This window comes from Maniola jurtina, chromosome 2 (genome assembly GCF_905333055.1).
Source record: "Maniola jurtina chromosome 2, ilManJurt1.1, whole genome shotgun sequence".
In the NCBI taxonomy this organism is placed as follows: domain Eukaryota; kingdom Metazoa; phylum Arthropoda; class Insecta; order Lepidoptera; family Nymphalidae; genus Maniola; species Maniola jurtina.
In genome coordinates this window covers 8082879-8102079 of record NC_060030.1, presented here as the reverse complement: position 1 = coordinate 8102079, position 19201 = coordinate 8082879, and the positions used below count along the sequence as shown (strand labels likewise).

General features: G+C 37.3%; 2 protein-coding genes across 2 annotated transcripts; one reads left to right on the top strand and one right to left on the bottom strand.

Annotated features, from left to right (window-relative positions):
- The first annotated feature begins 482 nt into the window (after window positions 1-482).
- On the top strand, window positions 483-8797 carry LOC123875071 (DNA-directed RNA polymerase II subunit RPB1). The gene is made up of 7 exons (XM_045920733.1): window positions 483-608; window positions 939-1208; window positions 1317-1623; window positions 2205-2496; window positions 2765-6192; window positions 6274-6465; window positions 6600-8797. The coding sequence occupies exons 1-7, from the start codon at window positions 528-530 to the stop codon at window positions 7766-7768; spliced, it is 5739 nt and encodes a 1912-aa protein (XP_045776689.1). The 5' UTR covers window positions 483-527; the 3' UTR covers window positions 7769-8797.
- Window positions 8798-12503: 3706 nt separating this feature from the next.
- Window positions 12504-18210, bottom strand: LOC123875114 (acetylcholine receptor subunit beta-like 1). Its single transcript, XM_045920769.1, has 9 exons — window positions 18091-18210; window positions 16473-16609; window positions 16139-16293; window positions 15958-16048; window positions 15178-15525; window positions 14673-14866; window positions 13990-14142; window positions 13498-13762; window positions 12504-13089 (listed from the first exon to the last, which is right to left on the bottom strand). The coding sequence occupies exons 1-9, from the start codon at window positions 18149-18151 to the stop codon at window positions 12925-12927; spliced, it is 1569 nt and encodes a 522-aa protein (XP_045776725.1). The 5' UTR covers window positions 18152-18210; the 3' UTR covers window positions 12504-12924.
- Window positions 18211-19201: the final 991 nt, after the last annotated feature.

Below are 19201 nucleotides of genomic sequence, written 5' to 3'. Positions count from 1 at the left end.
CAGTTTAAATAGCTGAAAATGCGAAAACTCAACCACTAAACCATGTTTCGGAATAACGTCGTACTTAATGAGCGCTGACTTTTTTTTATGGTTCTGTACCTGAAAAGGAAAAAAGGAACCCTTATTCATCCTCTGTCTGTCTGTCTGTCAAGAAACCTACAGGGTACTTGCCATTGCCCTATATAGTCATAAATTTGGCAAGTACTTAGGTAGGTCTTATGGCACACATATTATAAAACAGATTTTATTTATTTATATGCATATTAGTTTTTGATTTATCGTGCAAAATGTTTGAAAAAATACCCGAGTACGGAACCCTCGATTCACGAGTCTGACTCGCACTTGGACGGTTTTTGTAAGAGGTTTACACTTTACAGCCTGGTGGAGAGAATCACGTAATGATTGATAACGGTTACATCATACCTACTCTTTAAACTTAACTGTTGGCAACATTGGTTCTAACTTCAACTTCATTGACAACAGTCAAGCTTCATGCTTCATGTTCATTCAGTCGTGAGTCGTCCAAAATGGCGGCGACGAATGACTCGAAGGCGCCTTTGCGCCTTGTTAAAAGAGTACAATTCGGAATATTATCTCCAGATGAAATCGTAAGTTTGGTGTTAAATGTTATATTGATGAAATAAATCGAAGTTATCGAAAAATAGTTTTATTTAATGGAAAATTCTCAATGTTGTGCAAGGGTGCTACTGCCCCGACTGCGTCGTGTTTTCCTGTTCTGTATCTACTGCAATGTTTTTAAAGATTGTTTATAGATACCATTGAATAATAAATAAGTTTTAAACATGCTGCATAGTTTAATACTATCCTATTAAACAACTTACTACTTCAACTTCAAGTGATCCTAGTGCTTCGTAATCTGTATCACTCACAAGCTGTGAAGATAGACGTTTTTGGAAAATGTATTATTTAATTTCCAGCGACGAATGTCAGTCACAGAAGGGGGTATACGTTACCCGGAAACGATGGAAGGTGGTAGGCCCAAACTTGGAGGCCTTATGGACCCTCGACAAGGGGTGATAGACAGAAGTTCAAGGTGCCAGACTTGTGCTGGTAATATGACAGAGTGTCCAGGACATTTTGGCCACATAGATTTGGCGAAACCAGTTTTTCACATTGGTTTCATAACAAAGACAATAAAAATATTAAGATGTGTCTGTTTTTATTGCTCCAAACTGCTTGTTAGCCCGGTAATTATTGCTATTTTATTTGTTTAAATTATTCTATCATTTATTCATAATTCTATAAATATTTTATGTAATATATATTTGGCAGTAATACTTGTTTTTACATTTTAGACAAACCCAAAGATCAAAGAAGTCATCATGAAATCAAAGGGCCAGCCTCGTAAACGTTTGACATATGTTTATGATTTGTGTAAGGGTAAGAATATTTGTGAAGGAGGTGAGGACATGGATATTGGCAAGGAAGGGGAGGAGGGCAAAAAGAGTTCAGGTCACGGGGGTTGTGGTCACTACCAGCCATCCATTAGAAGGCAAGGTTTAGATCTCACAGCTGAATGGAAACATGCCAATGAAGATACACAAGACAAAAAAATCCTTATAACTGCAGAGCGAGTGTATGAGATTTTAAAACATATTACAGGTATATATGACAAAATTCCATAGAATGCTTGTTGATCCATACTATTATTATAAGTGTGAAAGTATGTCTGGTATATCCGATTGAAGCCTATCTGCTTAGCCGATTTAGGAATTTAGTACAGAGGTAGCTTGCTTCCTGAAAATGGATAGTTTTTCCTCAAAAATTTTTTGAAACCTAAATACATGCAAAATCAGTTGTGGGCATTATTTAGTAGTTAAAATTTCTATACATGTACCTTTTAACTGAGACACTATTAAGTGTGGGGTGCTGATTGTGGGAGGGTGACAATGATTTTGGATTTCTTGATTTTTAACATCTGCTATCTTCTGCAATCCTCATCCTATCTTAAGAGCTGTCTCAATGGAATAGCTTAACTATAGCTTTCTTTCACGTGTTAAAACTATAGTGGAGTAGGTACTATGCCTAACTAGGTTCAACTTTGTCCAAGTCCATTTTTAAAGGGCCTTTGCTCGCTGTGCGACTCCATTTATAACAGGACTACATAAATTCAAACTTAAGAATGAAATATAAAGTATTTATAATGAATAAATCGGTTATAAGATAATAATTTTTTGTTTCAGATGATGAATCCTTTATATTAGGTATGGATCCTAAATTTGCCAGACCAGACTGGATGATAGTCACAGTTCTTCCAGTTCCACCTTTAGCTGTAAGACCAGCAGTTGTGATGTTCGGATCAGCTAAAAATCAAGACGATTTAACTCACAAGCTTGCAGATATCATCAAAGCTAATAATGAATTGATGAGAAATGAACAGTCAGGAGCTGCTGCGCATGTACTCACAGATAATATCAGAATGTTACAGTTTCATGTTGCCACATTTGTAGATAATGACATGCCTGGAATGCCAAAGTAAGTAGGAGTCAAACAATATAAGCATGTTATGTTAGAATTTAAAATATTGGACATAATTACAGATATGATCTCAAGCTAGAACATCAATTAGCATTGTCAAATCCTATAAACATTTTTTAACCAATAGAGTTGAGCACTCAATTAAACAATTTAAAATAGCTTAGACAGTAGTAAAAAAATCTTGAAGCACAAGTGATATAGGTGCATCAGCCAAAACTGCTTATTCTATTATAAATAATAATTTAGAATTTTCATTACTTTTTAGGGCCATGCAGAAATCTGGAAAACCATTAAAGGCGATAAAGGCAAGATTAAAAGGCAAAGAAGGTAGAATCAGAGGAAATCTTATGGGAAAACGTGTTGACTTCTCAGCCCGTACTGTCATCACACCCGATCCTAACTTGCGTATCGATCAAGTAGGAGTGCCCAGATCTATTGCACAGAATTTAACGTTTCCGGAATTAGTTACACCTTTTAATATTGATAGGATGCATGAGTTGGTTCGTAGAGGGAATGCACAATACCCAGGAGCTAAATATATAGTGCGTGATAATGGTGAAAGAATAGATTTACGATTTCATCCCAAACCATCAGACTTACATTTGCAATATGGATACAAAGTTGAACGACATTTGAGAGATGATGATTTGGTTATTTTCAATCGACAGCCAACTCTACACAAGATGAGTATGATGGGTCATAGGGTGAAAGTTCTGCCGTGGTCAACATTCCGTATGAATTTAAGTTGTACTTCACCATATAACGCTGATTTTGATGGGGATGAAATGAATTTACACGTACCACAGTCCATGGAAACTCGCGCTGAGGTAGAAAACATTCACATTACACCAAGACAGATTATCACTCCACAAGCGAATAAGCCTGTCATGGGAATTGTGCAAGATACACTAACAGCTGTAAGAAAAATGACCAAAAGGGATGTATTTCTCACTAAAGAACAAGTCATGAACCTGCTCATGTTTTTGCCGACGTGGGATGGCAAAATTCCTCAACCATGTATTTTGAAACCGCAGCCACTTTGGACTGGAAAACAAATATTTACATTAATCATTCCTGGAAATGTAAATATGGTTCGAACACATTCAACACATCCAGATGAAGAAGATGATGGCCCTTACCAATGGATCTCCCCTGGTGACACTAAAGTCATAGTTGAACATGGTGAACTGCTTATGGGGATCTTGTGTAAGAAGTCTCTTGGTGCATCTGCAGGTTCCTTGCTGCATATATGCATGTTGGAATTAGGACACGAAACTGCTGGACGCTTTTATGGTAATATTCAAACAGTTATTAATAATTGGCTGCTACTGGAAGGTCACTCCATCGGTATTGGAGACACCATTGCTGATCCACAGACATACCAAGAAATTCAGCGTGCTATCGTGAAAGCTAAAGACGATGTCATAGAAGTAATTCAAAAAGCTCACAACATGGAGCTAGAACCTACTCCTGGTAATACGCTTAGGCAGACATTCGAAAATCAAGTAAATCGGATATTGAACGACGCTCGTGACAAAACGGGAGGCTCTGCTAAGAAATCTCTCACAGAATACAATAACCTCAAAGCTATGGTGGTTGCTGGGTCCAAAGGATCAAATATTAATATTTCTCAAGTTATTGCTTGTGTGGGCCAGCAAAACGTAGAAGGAAAGCGAATTCCATTCGGTTTTCGTAAAAGGACCTTGCCACACTTTATTAAAGACGATTATGGTCCCGAATCAAGAGGTTTCGTAGAGAACTCATATCTTGCCGGTTTGACTCCTTCGGAATTTTATTTCCACGCCATGGGTGGTCGTGAAGGTCTTATCGATACTGCTGTAAAAACCGCTGAGACAGGATATATTCAGCGACGTTTGATAAAGGCTATGGAGTCTGTGATGGTACATTATGACGGCACAGTTCGTAATTCGGTGGGACAACTAATTCAATTGAGATATGGGGAAGATGGGTTAGCGGGAGAAACTGTAGAATTCCAAAATCTTCCCACAGTAAAGCTGTCTAATAAAGCATTCGAAAAGAAGTTCAAATTTGACCCAACAAATGAAAGATATTTAAAGAGAATCTTTAATGAGGATATAATAAAGGAATTAACTGAGTCAGGATATGTGATTAGTGATCTTGAGAGTGAATGGGAACAGTTGTCTAAAGATCGAGAAGTATTGCGTCAGATTTTCCCAAGTGGCGAGTCTAAAGTTGTATTGCCCTGTAACTTCAGGAGAATGATTTGGAATGTACAAAAGATTTTCCATATTAACAAGAGACTGCCTACTGACTTAAGTCCTATTAAAGTTATACAGGGAGTTAAAGATCTATTGAACAAATGTGTGATTGTGGCCGGCGATGATCGACTATCCAAACAAGCTAACGAAAATGCTACTTTACTTTTCCAATGTTTAGTGAGATCTACACTATGTACTAAATTTGTATCTGAGGATTATAGACTATCAAGTGAAGCTTTTGAATGGTTGATTGGAGAAATCGAAACACGTTTCCAACAAGCGCAAGTGAATCCCGGCGAAATGGTCGGCGCTTTGGCCGCTCAATCCCTTGGAGAACCTGCTACTCAGATGACATTGAATACTTTCCATTTTGCTGGTGTGTCATCGAAAAACGTAACCCTCGGTGTGCCGCGTTTGAAGGAAATCATTAACATTTCAAAGAAACCTAAAGCTCCCTCGCTAACCGTTTTTCTTACTGGAGGTGCAGCCAGAGATGCAGAAAAAGCCAAAAATGTCTTATGTAGATTGGAACATACAACTTTGCGCAAAGTTACCGCAAATACTGCTATTTACTACGATCCTGATCCACAAAATACAGTTATTGCTGAAGATCAAGAATTCGTCAACGTTTATTATGAGATGCCAGATTTTGACCCCACAAAGATTTCTCCATGGCTGTTGCGTATTGAATTGGATCGTAAAAGGATGACGGACAAAAAACTTACAATGGAACAGATCGCGGAAAAAATAAACGCCGGATTTGGAGATGATTTGAATTGTATCTTCAATGACGACAATGCTGAAAAACTCGTGTTGCGTATCAGAATAATGAATAATGAGGAAAGTAAATTCCAGGACAATGACGAGGAAACTGTCGATAAGATGGAAGACGATATGTTCCTCCGGTGCATCGAGGCTAATATGTTATCAGACATGACCCTGCAAGGAATAGAAGCGATCGCCAAAGTGTACATGCACTTGCCTCAAACGGAAGCCAAGAAGCGTATCACGATTACGGAACAAGGAGAATTTAAAGCTATTGCAGAATGGTTGCTGGAAACAGATGGTACCTCATTGATGAAAGTTTTGTCGGAACGTGACGTTGATCCAATAAGAACATTCAGTAACGACATTTGTGAAATATTCCAAGTACTCGGAATTGAAGCGGTACGAAAGTCAGTAGAAAAGGAAATGAATGCTGTCTTGCAGTTCTACGGTCTATACGTGAACTATCGGCACCTTGCTTTACTTTGTGACGTCATGACAGCTAAAGGTCATCTTATGGCTATCACTCGTCACGGTATTAACAGACAAGATACTGGAGCATTGATGAGGTGCTCTTTTGAAGAGACAGTAGACGTCTTACTTGATGCTGCTAGTCATGCTGAAGTAGATCCTATGAGAGGTGTATCTGAAAACATAATTATGGGACAATTACCTAGAATGGGAACTGGTATGCATCTAAATGATTTATTTAATTTAAATTGCTAACTGTATTATTTTTAAGGAAATCTAATGCTTAAATTTTTTTCAGGCTGTTTTGACTTGCTACTTGATGCCGAGAAATGTAAACATGGAATGGAAATGGGTGGACTCACAGTAGGAATGGGAGTTGGAGGAGGAATGTACTTTGGCGTTGGCACTCCTTCCATGACTCCTTTGATGACACCCTGGTCTAATCAGAACACTCCTGGATATGGAAGCAGTGTTTGGTCTCCTGGTCAAGGTAAGCATAGTTAAAATATGGTTTTTGTGTCAGTGAAATTCCTATTTAAATTATGTAAGTACTGATAATTGTTACTTGTTATGTACTACTACTTACTACTTCATATACTAATACTTCATTATTATTTCTTTCAGTTGGAAGCAGTATGACTCCTGGTGGGCCGTCGTTTTCACCATCTGGAGCTTCAGATGCTTCAGGTCTCTCTCCGGCTTACAGCAGCTCATGGTCGCCTCAACCTGGATCACCCGGCTCGCCGGGAGCTCCTCTGTCACCCTATGCTTCTCCAGCAGGGGCTTCACCGTCGTATTCTCCAACAAGTCCAGTATATGTTGCGGCCTCGCCTAGCCTCACTCCGACATCTTCACACTACTCGCCAACTAGTCCGTCTTATTCCCCGGCTTCACCGAATTATTCTCCAACGTCGCCTAATTATTCTCCGACATCCCCTATATATTCGCCCACGTCTCCCGGTTATTCGCCGACCTCGCCAGGGTACTCCCCTACGTCTCCGTCTTATTCGCCAACATCCCCCAGCTATTCACCTACGTCACCGAGTTATTCCCCAACAAGTCCAGCGTATTCACCTACGTCTCCTAGTTACTCTGCCACTTCTCCCAGCTATTCACCAACTAGCCCATCTTATTCGCCGACTAGTCCGTCTTATTCACCTACAAGTGCGGCCTATTCGCCGACATCTCCTGGTTATTCACCTTCCTCACCTAGTTATTCGCCAACTAGTCCCGCTTACAGCCCAGCATCACTCAGCTATTCACCATCTTCGCCAAATTTCACACCAGCCGCACCGGCTTATTCGCCTACAAGTCCGTCATATTCTCCAACATCGCCGGCATATTCGCCGACTTCCCCGAGTTACTCGCCGTCGTCACCGCAATACTCACCGTCGCCGAGCTATTCGCCGACTTCACCGTCGCATGCGGGAGGAAGTCCTACATATTCACCGACAAGTCCACAATATTCTCCAAAGAGTCCTCAATATTCGCCAACCAGTACGGCATATTCTCCGTCATCACCGCAGCACCCAGGAAGTACTAGGTACTCACCTTCATCACCAAATTACTCTCCTTCGTCACCAAATTACTCCCCTTCGTCGCCCAGCTATTCGCCATCATCGACCAAATACTCACCAACTTCACCAACATCACCACAGTACACTCCAACGTCTCCGACGTATTCTCCTACTTCACCAGCTTATTCGCCATCTTCAGTCGGCCCATCAACATATTCGCCCACATCACCGAATTACTCGCCCACATCACCTTCACATGACGATGGTGATGATTAGAGCTTAGGTTAGATAGTAATTTTATTGTAAATTAAGATTTAAAACGACTTTAAAACAAAAAAAAATGGTTTTTGACAAAATATTGATGTTAGAAATAGAACGGTAAAATTTTGACGAGCAATCGTTTTATGTTGTCTCTTATGAGTTGTTCACAAGTATAATTTATGGATTTACGGCCAAATACTGAAACAAGAGCGCTCCAACTATTCCAAAGTGGCTAGTGATATTTGTTGTATGCCCAAGATGTCAAACATGCACTGACATCAAATATGACATCCTTAGGTTCAATTTATATTAGCAGCGAATTTGTAAAATTTTACAAAGCATAATATTTACAGCACAAAATTTTAACAAAAAAAAAAAAATCGCCCTAAGTCCCGATCATTCGCTCGAGTCTTGTTGCGCAAAAAAAAATGTGCTCTATTTAGTGGAGATACAGATCAGTAAGCTATGTAAAATTTTAAAATTCGCTTCTATAAATCGACCCACAAACATAGGTTCAGTATTCGGCCGTAAGTAAACATAAGGCGTAATTTAATATTTTTATGTAAGTATAATAAATAAATTCAAATTATGGTGGAATATGAAATATTCCTTAGCACAGGGCGCTAAGTTTGTGTGATGTTGATGTCGTATTGTCTGAAACGTATCCATTTTGTCACGTAAATTTTGTCAGCAATTTACAGTTTCAACTAGGTTTTGTCATTTCGTTCATTTGTTATAAGCCAAAATCGAAATGCCGGCACATCCATCGTGATGATCCTAAACAATCCTCAGGAATACCGAGAGCTTGGTCCAAAACCAAAACGACTTTTGCCTAGCGAATTTTCGGTCTATTTGCGGAGTGCCTAAATTCTTATTTCATAGCCGGAACTGAATTTTATCAATTTGGCATCTAGGCAGTTCTCGATTATGAATTTGCCTATTACCAAACGCGATGTACTGGCATTTCAGTTTTGGATATAACACGTACCTATACCAAACGGCAAAACAGTTTTTATATTTAGGAATCTCTAAAGCGCATTTATATATTTTTATATTTGCGCAATCAGAGCTGACACTCAAATTCATATCAAGATTTTGATGACCGCCAGACGCAGGGAAATATTAATGTCTTTTCTATACTGTTGCGGCTAGATTTTGTTACCACGCCACTTGTTATTATGTAATTTAGACTCGCTGTAAAGTGTGAGCCAAATTGAATATCATAAAGTTTATAATTTCATTAAAATTATATATAATAATAAAACTATTTTAATATAATGATTAATCTTTATTTTACTTATAAGAAAAATAGTATTTAAGGATAAGCGCCCTTTAGGAAAAATTATCCCAAAAGTATCCTAATATTCAATGTTTTGTAGCTGTTCCTTAATTTTCATAAAGCATTTTTGATGGTCTTAAAGTGACAATTTATGTTTTAGTTTTTACATTTTCACGGCAATGTTGAGGTCAAGACTGAAAAATGTCGATATTTTGTTGGTTCTTAGTTTCTTATCATTGCGGATACTTACGCATTTTTGAAAAACTTTTTTTATATCTATTGATGAGGTGCCGAAAGCGGAACAATTGCAATGCTCAATAATTCATTGCAGCTTAAAATTAGGCACCTGTACAGTGTGCTTAGTAATATTCACGTTGATAGAATCCGACCGTCGAAATTTGAAACAAAAGTGTAAAATCGATCTGAGGGGCCTTGCATAAAGTCAAAAATTCAGTACCAATGATTTTAACATCTGACTAGTTATAGGGTAAGTTAATTTTGATTTCTGGATAAATGGTAATGTATGGATGAATTTGAGATTTAGATATAGGCCGTTAAGATCGATTTTGCTTTGAAGCTAAAGTGTTTCGACGCTCGAATTCTATCTACGTTGGTGAGATCTTATACTAAGACCTGTTATCCACCTAAGCGGAGAGGAGAGGAGATGTGTACAGCCAACCAATCAGATTTTTAAAAGATGACGTGATAATTTTTTCGCGTCAACTATGAACCTGATTGATCGACTGAACACATCTCCTCTTCTCTCCACATAGGTGGATACCGGGCCTAAGGCTGCTTACTGTATGTACTCGTACCTACCTACATAATCGGAACTAAGTATAAATCTCACACGTTCCTGACTTATTTCCGTCGTACCGGTAATATACTTATCTGTTTGTGGAGATTTCAATAAAGAACATTAAAAACTGAATTTGTTTTAATTTTTGTTAATATCATACTTTGTTTCCTATTCCCTAGACAAGGCCTGAGGTCTAGAATCTATTGGCACTGAAATGGAAATATATAAGTACGCTGGAAGAGGTGAGCCATAGAAAATGACAGTTAATTTTTGTGCGAATTCGAAGTACCCCACTGAGTGTTCCGGGAATTAAAATTAAAACTGTCAAATGGCATTTGTATTGACAAATGTCATCACTAATATGTAATTTCGAGTACGCTCACATGACTGCTATCGGCACCAAATTGCCGAAAATCAAGTTGTTTCAAAAACAGGTCGGCAATCGCAAGTCCAGCGTGGTATTACTTAGGAGATCAGTGCCTAGACCCTATAGGTAAAGCTACCCCAGCTTTCTGATCTGGATCAAAATATGAGGATTGTCTTATCAAATGTCTTAGGAGAGAAGTTAGTCAAAGTGCAAACCTCGCAGCTATGACTAACGACGAGATTTTGGTTAGGTACATACCCATTGTGCCTGTTTTGCACAAGCAGATAGGTAGGTACCTATCTACCGTCAAGATGGAACGCAGGTAGGTAATATGTACTTTGGATGAGTTCCTAAGTATTAAACGGGTTAAACGGACTATATAATTTTAATGAGCAAATAGGTAGGTAAGGATTAACGGTGGATTATTAATAAATGATACACAATTTGTGTTTAATTGAGAATTTTATAAAAAACAAAGAAATACAATAGACCTATGTGTGTAATAGGAATGAATTTCGAACTAATACAAATTCTAATTAGGTAGGTAGGTGCCTACTTAGTATTTTAATTCTTAACGTAGCTAGGTATAAACCCTTGATTGGAAGCTGTGGTTGGAAGATTCTTATCACAAAATATGATGGTTTAATTTATTTTAATAAAAATAGGTAACAACTAAAAATGCTTAATAGCTAGGTAATAAATATTGAACATTTGACTTTTCAACTACCACCCAATTTCTTACTGGCTCTTCTCGGTAGAAATGGCATTCCGAAGCAGTGGTAAATTATTTTCACTAGGTATTCAAAAGTACTTGTAAAGTTTATTTGAATAAAAATTCTATTCTATTCTAATATTAGTACCTACTTAGCTGACCCGCCCCGGTTTCACACGGTTAATGAAAATCCTTTCTTAGTGGTGCTTGCCATATCAACGTTGACCCAAATCGGTAAATGGATGGGTGACCAACTTTGAAGGTTTGGAGAAGAATTTGGAGTCCGTCACCTAATCTCACCTAAACACATAATTCACATCACCTAACGAAATCCTAAGTCGTATGCGAGAGGGTATGGAAGCCCACCGCATTCCAAGAAAACCCCTACCATTATGAATAATGGTTAGCGGTCAAAATCCATGTGTTAGGTAGGTACTTACCACTTAATCACCTACCTACTACTTCAGTGGTTTCGGCGTGATGCGTGGACAGACATACATACATTAGGTAAGTAATAGGTACCTATGTCTTGTATTTTGTAGGTAGGTAGGTACTGTTCTGTATCGTTAATAAAGCTTCCTCCGATTAAAATATTTAAAATACAAAGTTATAGACTTATTACCTAAGTATATTTAATGTACTTACAGAAGTCGTCTAATTAAGTACCTATAATTTAATTATACACTTAGTAGTTGGCAAGTAGATATATTAGATTTATTAAGAGGCCGCTTACATTTTCACGCAAAAATCTAAGATATTAAGCTCAAAATCTTACCTACCACCATACCTAGGAAAGCCTTGATTCGTATTGAGAGTTGACATTAAAATATTACCGTACCTATCATCCAGAAGAAGGTGTTTAATTTTACTACATGTAGGTAGGTAACTAGGTAGTCGGTAGGTACCTATGAGGTGGTACTTACTGAATTGGTACTTACCTACCTACTTTTGTTTAGGTAATTACTTAAAAAGTATATAATAAGATATTATAGTTAGGTACCCTACAGTAATGACTTTGCTGCCATATTATTAGGTAAGTATATAAAATTACATTTAATCTAATCTAATTTCATTATAATCGATTAGGACTAGGTACTTATTTGTGCAGCTCTTCTAAACATCAAACACAGCCATTTTATATATCTACTTAATTCTATGAGTTCAATAAAATAAGATAGGTAGACTTGGAGACAACACCCGCACTATCCCACGCCGGGTTATTTTTTTTCAAAAAAATATTGGGTGTCTTTTGAATTAGAAAAAAATTTAAAAAGTTTATTTTAATTAAAAAACCATTCTTTTGAAAAAAAAAAATAAGTAGGTACCTGCTTAGGTATATTAGGTATTGATTTTTCATTTTCATTAGGTACCTATATTGCACGAGGCCAGGGAAGTGCATCTTTCAGGATGAGCCCACTGGGCGTCGCGCAGGGGAGGCACCGGCGCACGTTCATAAGAGTTCCCGGAGCCTCTTAAAATGCGCTGAGGATGGCCATCGAGGGGGTTTTAGTGGGTACAAATCCTACATAACCCGATCTCTCCTCAAAGAGGTCGGGTATCTTGTGAAGATTTCCCCCCCGTCAACAAAAAAAAAAAAAAACCTATTATATTGACCAATCATTGCATATTAGGTAAAATGGCCATACCAGTGTATGGCCAAAACAAGGGGAAACGTAGCCAAAAATAGTGAATTGACACCATTCATATTTAAAAACTAATAACACAAAAAAAATTATTCTCATACGCCTCTACAAAAACAAAGTGGACAAAAACTTGCCCTGTCCTATGGAGTTTTAAAATACTCTTTTTGGAAAACTGTGATATACTTAAAGTGGTTACAACTGGGGCTATTGCCCTACATGTTTACCTAGTACCTCTATCTAATCGAATTAATTAATTCTCTGCCTTTCGAGGTAATTTAACAGAAATTATGTAGGTATAGTAAGTAATACATGGTATAGTAATACATAGCCTTAGGTATGCAGCTCTGATTATATTATAGGTAGTACTATACTTATTTTCCTCTATATATTTCTATGATGCGATCCTGATCAACGTATTCAAAGATATGCGGGGCGTCCATTAATATTCCGACTGTGCCAGCGGTTGTTACAATAAAAAATATGTAGAGCTGTAGCCTGTCGATCACCATTGCAACGTATTTCCAATCTTCTCGCGTCTAAAAGAAATAATACAGCAATTAAGTACAGTCAACTGTTACATTAGGTATTATCTACATTATAGTCAAGAAGAGGATAATATAGGTAATTAAAATAGTTACCTGCCTACTTACTTATTTTATAATTATGTTTTCACTAAATTGTAATAGATCCGCCTGCGCTTCAGAGCCCAGGATTCAACTTAAATAAACTAAGTACTGACCTACTCGTATACCTACGGATGAATTAAGATATGAAGAAGAAAAATGCTTCTAAACTTTAATCCGTTCATCACTTTTAAGATTAGGTTTTTCGTGCTTTCAAAAAGACAGACATATGCGACAGAATGACTTTTAAGTATTTTAAAGATACCAGCGATGTTAAAGTATATACTTATACTGTAGGTACGTATACCTCTTAAAACTTACTTGTATGTAGAGATCCTCGTTACGCAAGTGTTCAGCTATAAATTCGACCGCTTCGGTTGCTTTAGCGGCTTCAGGGGACAAGAGTAACGAATCAGAGCTCTCAGATTCTCGTCTCTCGCCGAGTCCTAGGCCGCCGAGTGCTCCAAGACCACCCAGAGCACCAACTTCTCCGCCACCACCAGATGCTCGATTTATTTTGCAATTGGGATGATGCAAGTCCGATAACTCCATCGCTTCCATTTTGCTCTGTTTAGCTCCGATTGCGCTGTCAAACCATTTAAATTAAGTTCATTCAATATTAGGAGAATATTAGATAAGTATTTACATTATTTGAGTATTCAATAAAAATACATAATAGGCATCCTGGGTAGATACCTAACTACGTATTTATTAAAGTATATTAACTAAAATTGCAAAAAGGATTTCTTTTAAACTTTTTTGCCTGTGGAATGATTTGGATTGTCCGTAAAATTAGAACATAGTAATTATTACCTTATATGCTTTGGCAAGTCGTGAGGCTGTTGAGGTGGAGCTCCCATTCCCGGCATTTCCATCATCCAACGTAGACGTGTCTTCCGAGGTCGCCGCATGAGAAGCCCCGCCGGTAAATAGTGTAAAAAGACACTTCGGATCCAAAGTGGCATTCTGAAACATTAACCAAGCCATCTCTGTAGGGGCATAATCTATACAATACGTATCCTTACATGAGTGTAAAAAAAAAAAGATTCCGACGAATTGAGAACCTCCTCCTTTTTTTGAAGTCGGTTAAAAAGAAGGCAGCTATCAAAGAGGAATGAAGACGCATACGTCTTATTTAAGCGTGCCAGAGCACTGCAGGGACGAAAGACTACGACTGCTCTGTCAGGAGCGTAACGACAAAGAACTTGAAATTTTGACAGTTCCTTTTAATGATACCTTATGTAGGCGTAGGCACCCACTAAGGAAAAAAAATTTTGGAACACCCTTGAAAGATCTAAATAGGGGTTGAAATTTTGTATAAAACTATTATTTTTCAAGTTAAAAATAATATATGTTTCAGGATTTTAGGAAATTTCACATCTAAACCGATTTTTAAAAATTCCACCCCACCGAAACCGGGGCGAGTCAGCTGGTATTAAATATATCTATCCAGAATTAATAAGCTCCAATAAAGTTCAGAATTGAATATTTTTTACCTGTGCGTTCTGGGTCCTCTGAAGTTCCAGTTAATTATTATGACTGTTACAAGTATACTAACAGTGTTCATGATAAACGTAAACAGTAGATACTTGGCAATGAGTGGCAAGACGAGGGACGTTGGTGGAAGAATCTTTGAAACTAGCAGCAGAAACACAACCAGTGACAGTAAAATGCTTATACCTAAAGTGACCTGAAAAAAGGAAAAAACACAAAATAGGTAAAATAAATTAACTAGTAACTACACTACACAGATTTTGCACTGCACTAGACAGATTTTGTAAATACATAAAATCAAATATGACTATCACTAAAAAGGTGTGGAATGCCCGTCCGGTGCCCATATTTCCTGCCAAGTAGGTACAACCGAGATGTGTTCATGACAAGAGTGAATAAGCAACTTCTAAGCAAGCCCTCTCGAACATAGACCTTATCATTGCTTTTTATTGGGTATGATTCTTGTCAAGCGTAAGTCTATCTTCAAAAAAAAAAGGTGATGCTTACCTTTTCTCCGGCTTCAGCTGGTAAGTAGAAGACAAGAACGCAGAGGAAAGAAATTAACACGGTTGGAAGAATCAAGTTGACGGTGTAAAACAAGGTCTTTCTCCTTATGATTATGTAAAAAGTTATATCCGTTTCAGTTGGATGGTTGCCTTCGTATATATTTAAATAGGCAGGGACTTCAATTATATCCCATGTACCAGATTTCCAGTAATCAGAGAGATCTACGAAGTTTTTGTTATTGTATAAAGCGAGTGACACTTGGTCTCCATTGAAAGTCCATGATCCGAATTTCATGATGCAAGTTTGCTGATCGAATGGGAAGTATGTTACGTCGATGGTACAGGAACTCTGAAAAAAAAAATACTCAGTAAGCATGTGGCTATGCCGAAGGCACTTATGCGATATTTTAAAGATTACATCCATATAGTCTATATCATGAATGCGAAAGTGAGTCTATCTGTCTGTAGCAACTAGTAACCAAGCTTTTCACGGTCCACGGTTTAACATGTTTGATGAAATGAACAAAACGGGGACGGACATAGGCTGTTTTTTTTTTCACAGAAAATGAAAGAGTTCCTACGGTATTTATTTTGAAGAACATAAATCCACGTGGATGAAGTAGCGGGCATCATCCATTTGGTACAGAGATAGTTTGCATCCCAGAGACGGACATAAGCTACTTTTTATTTCGGAAAACAAACAGTTCCGACGGGATTTATGAAAAACCTAAATCCACGCGGGCGAAGTAGCCGCGAGCAATATCTTGATTACCATATTTACCTGATATATAGCTGGTGGCACCCATAAAACTTCTCCGTTTGGATAAATCAGCACATTAGATTTATATCGCACCTCATAATTGCCATCGGCACTGAAACAAAATATCTTTATTTTTTTACCTTTTTCCTACTTACAACCCAGTGAGAAAGTTGCTTCAGATAAACAGCTATCCTATACTTACTTGTTAAAAAGTACAATGTCGGGTTTCCAAACCTTATCAGGAGGTAGTCTCAATACACCAATACCTCCATAGTCAGCTTCGTCCCACATCAGCTGATAGTCCATCCATACCAATCGCAACCAAACGTTTGATTTCATGATTTGATTCTTTTCATTCTGTAATTGAAAGGAAATAAACTTTTATATTTTGCAAGCTGCGTGTTTTTAGGTAATATAATAATAGCTTTATTTTATTCATAAGCAGGTAGGTATTTATTTTGAAAGTATCTTTTTTATTCAAAGTTGTGGAATGCTGCATTTCATTAATAATAAATACAATTAAAATTGTAACTTACCACGTTAATCAATTGAACGAAGGCCAGGCCGAAGCGGACATCCACTTTTTGTGTCATGTTTTGAACAGGCCGGATGAGCTTGTTGTATCCTCGAAACAGATCTCGGACGAGTCGCTCTTCGTCTTCTGAACACCATCCTGACAATACGATTTTGTTTAAGTTAATAGACTGTAAAAACTAAATGGTCTCACCGGTTGAAATATTTGAAATTTATGTAAATTCTGCAAAATCGCAAGGCTGGATTGGATTTACATGAATTTTCCTATCAACAGAGAACGAAGGAACCCATTGATCTGTTTGACATTGGAATCTAACTACTTAGCACATTGTTCTTCACTATCTTCAGCTTGGTTCTTGATGAAGGATCACTAATCATAATCACATAGATAGGAATAAGTAAGTACCTAAGTATATAAATAAAAAAAAAATCTTGTCATTTCGTTTTGCCGGCATATAGACGTTTCTATTAAGATACAAGTACTATCGTAATATAATAAAAATAAATAAATAATAATAATTAAATAAAATATTAACAATTTTCACTGTTCATATATCACTAGCCTTTAGGTATTTCACATGCTTACTCTATTAAGTTTTCAATTCTAAATGAATAAATATTTATTCATCCAAATCACACTAATATTATAAAGGCGAAAGTTTGTATGTGTGTGTGTGTGTGTGTGTGTATGTTTGTTACTCCTTCACGCAAAAACTACTGGACGGATTTGGCTGAAATTTGGAATGAAGATAGATAATATCCTGGATTAGCACATAGGCTACTTTTTATCCCGGAAAATCGAAGAGTTCCCACGGGATTTCGAAAAACCTAAATCCGCGCGGGCGAAGTCGCGGGCATTGGCTTGTCATCAATAACAAACAAATATAAAGCACCATAGTTCCCAGGCTATGTTTTCTCATTTGAATTCTCAAGAATTTCATTTCTATTTAAGTAGAAACTCACTGAATGACTTGCATATCACAACGCTCAAATTGCTGAGTCTAGAAAATTATATATTCAATATAGGAGTGTGTAAGAAAGGATTTTTACAAATTCTACCCATGTGGAGCCAGGCAAGCCCTAAGCTTTACATTTTGCCTAATCGTTGATTTTCACATTAAGAGTAGAGGCGCGTTCATTACTACATCTGCTGATGCTGCAGCCTGCGATCAATAAGGATTATTCGTAAGATTTAATTATACAGTTCTGAGTTTTATTATTATTCTAGTTTTAAGATTATGCTAGTCTTAATGATGATAATAATAAAAACTAGTAGATTTTTTATGATTCATGGACTCAATACTAATTTTATTAAATCTGGTAGGTATCTACGTACTTAATTTTTTTTGTAACATAAAATACCTATTATCTTCATTATGGAAAATCTGCATGGGTATTTCTACAATAAGTAACTTAAACAGGCCAAGTAATTATTAAATATTCTTACTATAAGAAATTCTGTACCTACCTTTTATAATTTAAGAATTTAGTAATAATTGTTTAGACAAATGTTTCGTGAACTGATTTGTTGGCAAAACAATGCGTTTGAATTAAATAAAGGCTTTAAGTTTTAAATAATATATATGATTTAATCATGCCGTTAAAATCATGACCGCGTACCTGAGTAAAGTGCTGCAAAGAGGGCGATGGCAAGCAATGGGCCGCGCGATCCAGCCGTCATGGCGGCGCTCACTACCGCACGGCAGAGTATAGCTACGCACGCGGCCCGCGCCGCCGCCGCGCCGTAGCCGCGCCCTAGCGCGTTGCCGCCCGCCCAACTTTACGGTTGATTCAGATTATCCAAAGTCAACCCTTTCAAAGGCTTTTAAAAAAATATGTCTCTAGATTCATTAAAAGTTTAAACGGATTCAAACCCATGTTATAAATTAGCATCTGATACGAACGTTTTATGATGTAAGGCATGTACTAAGAGATGCGTTAATTATATTATAAATGGGGTTGTTATTGGCTATCTCTGTACTATATGAAATACAATACCAGAATATAAGAACGTCAAGCAGTTTTATATTTCGTATTTGTTAGCTGATGCCCGCAATTTCGCTCGCGAGGATTTAAGTTTATAAAATCCCGTGAGAACTCTTTGATTTCCCGGGATAAGTGGCCTGTTATTCTCTAGGTCTGTAGCTATATCTATGTATAAATTACGTCAATATGTTGCTCTATTGCGACTTGAGTGAAGGACAAACCGACAAACAAACCCTTTTGCATTTATAATATGGGAAGTGATCGTCGTTGTAGAATAATAAATAATGTATATACTACCGAATCGTAAATACCTAACAAAATTACTTTTGGTATTTTTCATCTGGACCCTCTTAATTTTAATATTGACAGAGTTAATCTACAGATTTTACATTTTACAAATTGAGATGATGAGAAAGAGAAAAGAGAAAAGGCCAGGAATGATAAGAATATTTTCTTATCATTCCTGGTCTTTTCTGCATGGAAATGTGACTTTAACTGTGATACATTCAGTGAAACATTGAACCTTCTACTTGATTTACTGATGGTAAAAGTTTAAAAAATTCTTGTTTCTGCTATGCTGAAGCAATATGTGCGCATGTGCAGTTATCCCTCGGGATATCATCGATTGTCTACAGCTACTTAGCCCTCTACCCAAGAACATTTAGGTCAAGGCCTACTTTGGTACTAACAAGTGCCTCTTTGTCGCACATTAGGAAAATACGAATTATGTAATCGTGTAAAATAA